We start from the raw sequence: 9742 nt of genomic DNA on the forward strand, positions 1-9742 counted from the left end.
CAGCCAGGCTCAAATTCCCCCTCTAGTCCCAATATGCCAATTAAAACAACAACAACAACAACAGTGAAAAACAAAGAGAGGAGATGTGTTCAGTGTGGCCACGCTGTGGAGGAAGAAGGAAAATGGAATCCAGTGACCCCCAAATCCACCTTGGGGCACTTGAAGCTTAGGTTTAAGTGGAGAGGGTAGAGGAACGCATATGAAGCATCCCGGCCAAAGCATGATTCTGCCCATCAGTTATACCTGATCCACTGCCAAAACTATGAAGCCTTCTCTGGAGGACCTCAATCTCTTGGCACAGCAGGCCTTTCCCAGGGGAATGTTAGTTCTTTGGGATCCATTGTTTCAAGAGTCTGATAGCTTGTGGGAAGAGAGCAAATATTTCTCTTTTAAATCTCTTTTCTCCAGCCGGGATGGCTGCAACTGTACTGATTGATATTTCATTTTACTTTGAAATAGATAATATTTGTATTTATTCTTTGAGAATCTCATATGTGTATGCGGTATGCTTTGATCACATTTGCCCTCTACCGCTTCAGGCTTGCACTCTTCCTTGGCTCTGTCCCTCCCCTCATGTGTTCCATTCTAACTTCACATCCTTGTTCCTCCTTTCTTTCTTTCTTTTTTTAAAATTTTAAATAACCCATTAAATCTTGTTAGTGCTGTCCCTGTGCACACAAGGCACGACTTGAATGTCCCCCACAGTCTTGGGCATTTGAACACTGGGTTGCCAGTTGGTGGCGCTGTTTGGAAGGTATGGTATTGCTGGAGGAAGTTGCTACCAGGCATAGGTGTTGAGGTTTCAAAAGCCTGGCATCATTCCCAGTTCACTCTCAGCTTTCTGCCTGTGGTTCGAGCTGTGCACTCAGAACTGTTCCTGCTGCCATGACTGCCACCTACTGCCATAGGAGCCTTGCTTCTCTGAAAACGTAAGCCCAAGTAAATGTTCTCTTCCTTAAGTTGCTTTGGTAATGGTGCCTTTATTGCAACAATAGAAAAGTAACTGATACAGTTGTCCACCAAAACTGAATGCTATGGATCTAAGGCTCTATTGCTAAAGACAGCGCGCATTTCATTCATAGCTTTCATAGGCCAGAAGGGGCTATGCAGGGGGTTCAGTGTGGGGGAGGGGAGCCTAATCAATAGTCTTATTCAGCTAAGACTTATGTGAGCTCTAATAATGACTGACTGGCAAGCTGTATGATGGAGGTAACGAACAGCCTTCTGACTACGTCGAAGGCCCACTTCACAAGAGGAAACTCATGCCTGGTACATGTAAATCAATCTGACTTATATTTTTAGAAGACTTTACATTGTTTATAAAGCCTCTAGCCAAGGCAGCTTTTTCTGAGGGACTTATTCCGATCCAGGTGATTGACAGAGTCATCAGACTGACTTTCTTTCAAAAGGGCAACTGTATTCTTATTCTTTAAGAAAGCCTCTTTCAGATCATAATGGAGATTTATTTGTATTTTATATGCAAAAGTGTTTGCCTGCGCCTATGTCTAGGTACCATGTACACACCTGATCCCACAAAGGCCAGAATTACATTGGATCCCCTGTAACTGGAGCTACGGATGAGTATTAGCTAAAATGTGGGTGCTGGAAATTGAACCTAGGTCCTCTAGAAGGGAAGCCAGTACTTCTTAACCACTGACCCGTCTCTCCAACTGCGAGATCATATGCTTATAAGGTATAGGAAGCTACCAATGAACAGCCTTCCAGACAATTCAGAATAACATCTCCATCAAGGACAGGAACTATGACTCAGATCCCATTCTTTTGGTCAATAGACAGTCTGGAACGCCGTTTTTGGTTTTACAAGCTGCTGATTAAGAGAGAGGGCTCCATCTCCAAAGCCCTCCTTCCCTGATGATATGTAACTTGCTATCCAGGAAAACGAACTTTTAAACAATTAGGAATGCCTAACAGTAGCAAGAATTTGGAATATTAGCAAGATTGTCAAGACTGTCTTGATTCACACTAAGCGGTTTACTGTGTATCCAGATACACCGTCCACTCCGCTGAGAATTAAAGACATGTTTCTTTGATTCTCCCCAGACTGCTTTCTCCTGTAAAGATGATGATAAAGTGTCATCCCTCCCTTTCAGGTTAGCTATAGCTGATGTGTGGAGGTGGTGTTTAAAAACCAAGTACAATGAGCTGCCAGCATGTAGATGCTGGCGTTCGCAGACAGCTCCTTGCCCAAGCAGAGGCCGCCGCTCTTGTGTGTCTCTCCTGATAAATCTCTTGTGTGAGGTTCGTTGTGAGGTGAGACTTTGTGGTATTCCTTGGCTCTCAACTTCCAGGATAAAACTTTTCCCTTCATGCCTACAACATTTTCATTGGGGAAGCCTTTCTTCTCAGAGCTGCAACACAGTGTGTGTGTGTGTGTGTGTGTGAGTGTGTGTGTGTGTGTGTGTGTGTTCTAAGACAGGGTCTCACTGTGTTTCCCAGGTTGTCCTGGAATTCAGTATGTAGACAAGGCTGGTCTTGTCTACCTCTGTAGTGCAGATCTTAAAGGCATGTACCACCACACTCTACTTAGAGGAATTTTATTTAAAATTTCAGTGCATTTCTGAAAGTAGAAGTGGGCCAGAGAGCTGAAAAGGTCCAAAGCTCAAAGACCCTAGACCACAGAATTTGTGACCTTTATAGGCCATTTATATAGTGCCCGCCTTCTGCATTTGCATACCGTGCATGGTCCACCCCTTTTGTGTATCTCTTGGCAGCAGTGGTGAATCTATTCTTTTTAAAAATATTTATTTATTATTATGCATACAGTGCTGAAAGGGGCATCAGGTCACATTATAGATGGTTGTGAGCCACCATGTGGTTGCTGGGAATTGAACTCATGACCTCTGGAAGAGCAATCAGTGCTCTTAGCTGCTGAGCCATCTCTCCAGCCCTGGTAAATCTATTCTTTTTTGTTTTTTTTTTTTTCTATCATTCATCTCTTCATGCCCCTCTCTCTGTCCTGCTCTCCTGTCACAGATGCCACTAAGAGCTGTGGTTCCAGAAATCTTTTGGAGGAGCTGAGGGATGATCAGTCTTCCAAAGCTTCACCCATGCTTAGGAGAGGCATAGTCCCTGCCTGTGAGACAGCACAGCAGTCTCTCCCATCTTATGCATCATTGGAAAGGGAGGCTTTAGGACCTCTGTAGTAAGAGCTGGCTAGATCGGGGCTCATGATCCCCAGTCTCATCGGGGTACAGAAAGCTCAGCAACCTGTTTCCCAGAACCCACGTGATAGTTCACAACCGTCTAACAAGGGCCATCATTGTCATATGCTCAAGAAGAATGTAAGATTCCAAGGGGACATGCCCTTATTTTTAATGGCATATAACTTTTATTTTTATTTTGTTTTAAAGACTTGTTCATTAGTATAGGTGCTCTTCCTATGTGTATATCTGTGCAATACATGCTTGCCTGGTACCAAAGGAGGCCAGAAAAAGGCATCAGATCCCCTGGAACTGCAGGTAGAGATAGTTGCAGCTGTCATGTGGGCGCTGGGAATTGAACCAAGGACGAACAGCCAGTGTTCTTAATTGCTGATCTATTTCTCTAGTCCCTGGTATAAGTTTATTATTGGAGCATCCTCCATCATTGACTCTAACACTTTTTTTTAAATCTACTCATCTGTATTATTTTACTTGTATGCGTGTTTGCCTGCATATATATGTCTGTGCACCACGTGCAGACTGAGTACCAGAGGAGACCAGAAGACAGTGTCCGATCCCCTAGAACTGGAGATACAGATGAGTGTAATAGTTTTGTGGTTGCTGGGGATTGAACCTGTGACTTCTACATGAGGAACAAGTGCTCTTAACCACTGAGACATCTCTCCATCCCTCACAACAAATTTTTTAAGAGAAAAGAATCACAGTGAGTTTGCGTTAAGGCATTTTTATTGCAATTTTGCACAGCACTTGAAATTTGAAAGCAGTAGTTAGAATTTAGAAAGAAAAGTGGATTGGCCTGTGGTTTTAAGCCATAATAGACCTTTTAGGAAAGGATTGTCTACCCAAAAGTTGTAGTGATAGAAGCTGAGTGTGAGACACATCAGAACACCAATTAGATACATGCTGAAGCCCACTGTGGGGGTTGGGCACTTCCTAGCAGAAGGTGCTGAGCTCAGTCATGGAACAGCCTTCTGTGCAGCACAGAGCTTGCAGATCTCGTCTGGACACCACCGGGTGCTTCTTTGACTCTCCAAGCCCTTCCATGGGCACCTGTGAATCCTGAACAAGCTCCTGTCCTGAGACAGCCATCTTGGGAAGGTTTTTCTCAAGAGTTTCCTTGGATGCCTCCTGTCTGTCTGAGAGCTGGAAGTGATTTCTTGTCTCGGCTGAGAGAGAGAAAGACACAAAGCTGTGGTCAAGAACTCTGTCAAAAGAAAGCACCGAAGGCCAGGACTTCCGGAAGAGATGGGTCTCATGAGCTCTTCACTTCACAGAGGTTGGAAAACAGCAGAGTTAGTTGGCTAGCAGTGACTGCTACCTCTGCTCCATGACCAGCACCTTCCAAAGGTCTTAGTTATATTTACCAATAAGCTATATGATTAGCCATAAGAAATTTAATTAATTAGCTAGAAGCAAAAGAACAGTAACAAAAACCCTAGGTGTGCCTGGCAGAGCTGATCCGTGGCGTTTCCACTCCATGTCTGAGGCTGAAACATGGGCCACGCCGATTAATGTAAATGCTGTTCCCAGGGTCTGTATTCAATTTAATTTAGTTCAGACTCAGCATTGGCAAGCACTAACAAGAACCACATGAATGGATGCTAGTTGGTCAACTAGTAATTGATCAGATTAAATAATGTGAAGGGAAACACATGAGAAAGCTGTGGAAGGTCTGGGTGCTATGATTTCCGTAATTTCAAAAGGAGATAGGGCCAGTGAGATGGCTCAGTGGGTAGAGGCTTGAATTTGATCCCCACAATCCACAGAAAGATGGAAGGAGAGAACTAACTCCACTAAATTGTCCTCTGACTTCCACACATGTACTGTGGCATATGTGCCTGTACACACACATCATACATACATGCAAGCACACATACTCACACAACAATAATAAGATTAAAAATAAAATATAAAAGGTAGACATTTACAGAGCATTTCTGCTCTGTATATTTCAGAGATATGTCAATGCATTTTCCCAGCATATCTTGATATGCTATTTCAAAAATCGGTGACAACTCTTTCTGTTTTAAAATTTAAAAACACCTATTTCTAATAAGGTCTGCAGGGATCTTAGTATTAAAGTGGCAAGGACAAGTTTATTACATCTCAAGACATTATCCTACTAAAATATGAATCTTTTGGTTAACTTACAAAAATCCTTTGTTTAGCAAAGTGATTTTAAGCCAAGCTAAACATAACATGCCATTCATGGCCTAAGTCTTTACCAGGAAACAAAGGCAATGCGGCCCATTATTCAAGCAGAGTCAGGAGTTGGGCACAAAAAGAGCAACTGCATGGTCTCACTAAAGGATGGATCTGGAAAGTCGCGGCCACGAGGGCTAAGGAGAATGGTGGCTGTCTGAGGATGACGTAAGGTGTCCAGGAACGGAGGAAAGCAAGCCAAGGAGTGCGGTTCCAAGCAGCCAGGAGGATCGACAGCAACATGTACATTCCTGAAGCTACTACGAGCATACAGTTTCAATGTTCTCACCACAAGAAAATGAGTGTGTAGGTAATAGGTGTATAAGTTAGCCTGATTTAGCCACTGTGCAATGCATACAATATTTAAAGCAATATTAACACGGTACCTGCATGATAAATCTATACATTTATATCAATGTATAAAATAGGATGATAGAACCTTGAATACATTTTAGCTCACAGTTTTAATTTTTATTATTTTTAATTATGTGTGTAAGGGTGTGTGTGTGTGTGTGTGTGTGTGTACATGTGTGTGTGCATGCACACATGCACATGACACATGACGGCAGGTGCTCAGTGGGGCAGAGGATCCAAATCCCCTGGAGCTGCCTGACTGGGAACTGAACTCAAGTCCTCAGAAAGGGCAGCAGGTGCTCTTAACAGCTCAGTCATGGCCAGCCTTTACCTCATAATTCATTACGGGAGTAGCAGAAAGAATTCCAGCCAATCTTCTGAACAGAAGCTCACTGATGTCAACACAGCATCAGTGTGGTGATTAGCAGCTTGCAGGGCCCCCTGGGACCTCGGTCTGACCTTGCATTTCCTAGTGCTCACAATCCCCCCAATTCTTGCCCCACCCCCAACCTCTCAAATTTGACAGGCCCTTCAGGACCTCTGTCAGATTCCACCTTCTCCGTGATGTGAATCTGCCAAAGCCTTCTTCTCTCCACCGGGCCACAGTACATAATAACAATGACGTCAGCTCTTGAAGCTGACAGGCCTGGCTTGCTTCCTGGTCTCCTTGCTGAGCAGCTGCGCAGCTGAGCAGTTTTCTCCTTGATAAAGTAAACCAGCACCACTTGACAGGATCTTCATTGGAGAGCTAAGTGAAATGCGGCCCTCGAAATTGCCTGGTACTTAGGACGTGGTCAGTTGAGTCGGGCCCTTCCTTTCGCCCTTGTTTGCCCCTTACCTGAGATCTGTAATCATCCATGGGCAGACAAACCTCTGGCCTCTCTATAGCCTTCACTGCTCTGTCCATGGATGCTAAGCTCACTGAAGTCCCAAGCAGAAGACTAAACAAAAGCAGTGCCGGGCTGGGTGGTGCCCGCCTTTAATCCCAGCACTCTGGAGGCAGAGGCAGGTGGATCGCTTAGAGTTAGAAGCCAGCCTGTTTTGCGAGTCCAGGACCACCAAGGCTACACAGAGAAGCCCTGTCTCGAAAAACCAAAAAAGAAAAAAAGAAAAAGAAAATGCCTCAAAATGTAGCATGTTTGCCTTTTTTCCCAGGCCAAGTCCCCCAATATGTTTGGAGGATTAAGCATCCATATACGTCAATATCCAAGCAGATAAGCGTTTCTTAGAGAAATAGCTACTTAAATAACTGGGTTTGGGGGCGGGGCTAAAAAGAGGTCTGTAAAAAAAGAAAGTGAAGTACCTAAGTTCAATTACCTTGCAGAGTGTGGGGAGCCCCCTCCAGCTGTCTCCGCCAGCGTGAGCTGGCACAGATGTAGATGACTGTCCTCACGTAGTCGAGGCCACAGAGCTTCACTGTGTCCCTGCTTCTTACCTCCACCGCAGCCAACAGGGCAGAGAAGAGAAACAGAGCAAGAGTGGGGCTCTTCATCCTGCCGGGGAGCAAATGAGAATCGTGCTGAATGAAGTTTTGAAGTGACTTCACCCTCTTGGGCGGCCATTTATACCAGCGTCCTGATGCTCTATTGGTCAGACCTTACTTTAACAGTATTTACTAAGTGCGTAGGAGACAGTGTGGAGGAATAGCATGGCTTTTATGATTATTGGTTACCCAGTTATCTGAACACCTCACTTAGCACTGCAAGCAGCTTCTCGGGGGTTGCTGTGGAAATGCAAGGCTTTTGGAAGCTTCCGGAGAGTGAAAGCGGCTTCTATGTTGACGCCGTGGGAAGTCACACAGTGATGCATCTGTCAGGCCCAGGTTTGATTCTCGGCTTTCCTCTCACCAGGTCTAAAATTTAAAGCAAAGTATTTAAGAACCCTTATTTAAAAAAAAAAAAAAAAAAAAAAAAATTGCATCCGGGCGTGGTGGCACACGCCTTTAATCCCAGCACCCGGGAGACAGAGGCAGGTGGATCACTGTGAGTTCGAGGCTAGCCTGGTCTACAAAGCCAGTCTAGGACAGCCAAGACTACACAGAGAAACCCTGTATTGGAAAACCGAAAATAAAAACAAAGCAAAACAAAATTGCTGGCAATAGTATTACCCCAGAAGCGATGAGATAATATGTGCCCCACACATGAACAGTTGTTAATATCTTGGCTACCATCTTAGTCAGCATCAAAATAGGATATTGTGGCAAAGAAAGGTAACTTTAGAACTCACAACTTCTGTGACTAGAATGTTCCTTGATATCCTTTTGTTTGTTTGTTTGTTTGTTTGTTTGAGACAGGGCTTCTCTGTGTTAGCCTTGGCTGTCTTTATAGACCAGGCTGGCCTCGAACTCACATTGATCCACCTGCCTCTGCCTTCTGAGTGCTGCACCCTTATTAGGACTGCCTGAATCCTCTTCCTCTGTGGCCTGGCAAGGCCACCCTGCGAGGGGGAAACCATCAAAGAGTAAGCATCAGAGTCCATGGCAGATTCAGCCCCCGCTTCCCTTCCTAGGGGACCCACATGGAGACCGAGCTGCCTATCAGCTACATCTGAGCAAGAGTCTAGGTCCTCTCCGTGCATGGTCCTTGGCTGGTTCATCAGTCTCCACAGGCCCCCCCTGGGCTCAGATTTGTTGGTTCTGTTTGTCTCCTTGTGGCTCTTGTTCCCTCCAAGTCCTTCTATGCTCCTTCTCTTACGTACGACTCCCAGCTCTCTGCCCAAAGTTTGGCTGTGAGTCTGAGCATCTGCTTGATCCCCTGCGGGGTGGAGTCTTTCAGAGAGGACCACTATCGTAGGCTCCCATCCTGTGCCCTCTCTCCAACTGCTTGCAGTGTCTGTTCTATTTACCCTTCTGAATGAGAATTAAGCATCCTCCCTAAGATCCTCCTTGTTCGCTTTTTTTAGTTCTGTGTATTGTAGTGTGGTTATCCGGTATTATATGGCTAGTATCTGCATAATTGAGATTATACCATGAATGTCTTTCAGGTTCTGGGCTACTTCACTCAGCATGATCTTTTCTAGTTAAGATCCATTTGCCTGCACATTTCATGATGTCCTTATTTTAATAGCTGTAGCCTTCCATTGGGTATGCCTTTCTCTGCATACATTTCTATTGTAATAAAGTATTCCCAAACAGCTAAATAACGGAATGCATTTTTTGGTAAACCAGCTGAAGCCGTTATCTAAGAGTTTTCCCAGAGTCATTTTAGAACAAAAATGTCTCAATTAGGGCTTTGTACATCAGACTGGTCTGCAGCCACGCTTGTGAAGGAATATCTTGATTGTTGATTGAGGTACTGTGTGTGGCACTGTCCCTACACAGTGGTCCTGGGCTCCATAAGAAGTAGCCAAGCATGAGCCTGGGGGAGATGCAGAGGAGGAGCCAGGAAACAGTGCCCCTCCTAGTTTCTCCCCTGCCTTCCTGCTTCTGCCCTAACGTCCCTCGGTGGCAGACTGTGACGGCTAAGTGTAAGCTGAAATAATCCTGTTTCTCCCCAAGTTGTTTTTTGGCTGGTATATTATATCCCAGCAACAGGAAAACAGGCCACAACAGCTACCTAACGCATTTATAACAAATATAAATGCACCCTGGAAATGCTAATAAAACCTGCAGTCATCCCCACATGGTCTGCTAGATCCTAAATACTTTCTCTGCCCCCCTTTTTTCCTGTAGTTCTTAGGGTCTCTGCAGGGGTCGCTCTAATTCGGGGTGCGGACGAGAGATCACCAAGCTCTGACTTCTGTCTGTGCCTACATGGAGACAAGCTAGTCATCCTGGTCACGTGCACACCTACAAAGCCCATGACAAGGAAAGAGGTCCCTGTACAGCCTCACACCTGGCTGCTTTAGTTTTCTTATATGTAAGCTGAGAAGATTGCACTGGATTTTGTAAGGACTCTTCTGAAGTCGAAATTTCTAAGTCTTGCTGTGAGTATCTGACTGTGTTGTGCCTACATTGAAAACCTTCACCATTGGGGGGCAGATCTTAAGGGGGGAGAGATAGTAAA

General features: G+C 44.9%; 1 protein-coding gene across 1 annotated transcript; it reads right to left on the minus strand.

Moving 5' to 3' along the window:
* Positions 1 to 4115: 4115 nt before the first annotated feature.
* On the minus strand, positions 4116 to 7351 carry Insl5 (insulin like 5). The gene is made up of 3 exons (XM_051171202.1): positions 7335 to 7351; positions 7056 to 7231; positions 4116 to 4348 (listed from the first exon to the last, which is right to left on the minus strand). Exons 2-3 carry the CDS (start codon positions 7228 to 7230, stop codon positions 4116 to 4118), a joined length of 408 nt encoding a protein of 135 aa, XP_051027159.1. The 5' UTR covers position 7231; positions 7335 to 7351.
* Between the last annotated feature and the right edge of the window lie 2391 nt (positions 7352 to 9742).

This window comes from Acomys russatus, chromosome 29, assembly GCF_903995435.1.
Source record: "Acomys russatus chromosome 29, mAcoRus1.1, whole genome shotgun sequence".
NCBI classification, from domain to species: Eukaryota; Metazoa; Chordata; class Mammalia; order Rodentia; family Muridae; genus Acomys; species Acomys russatus.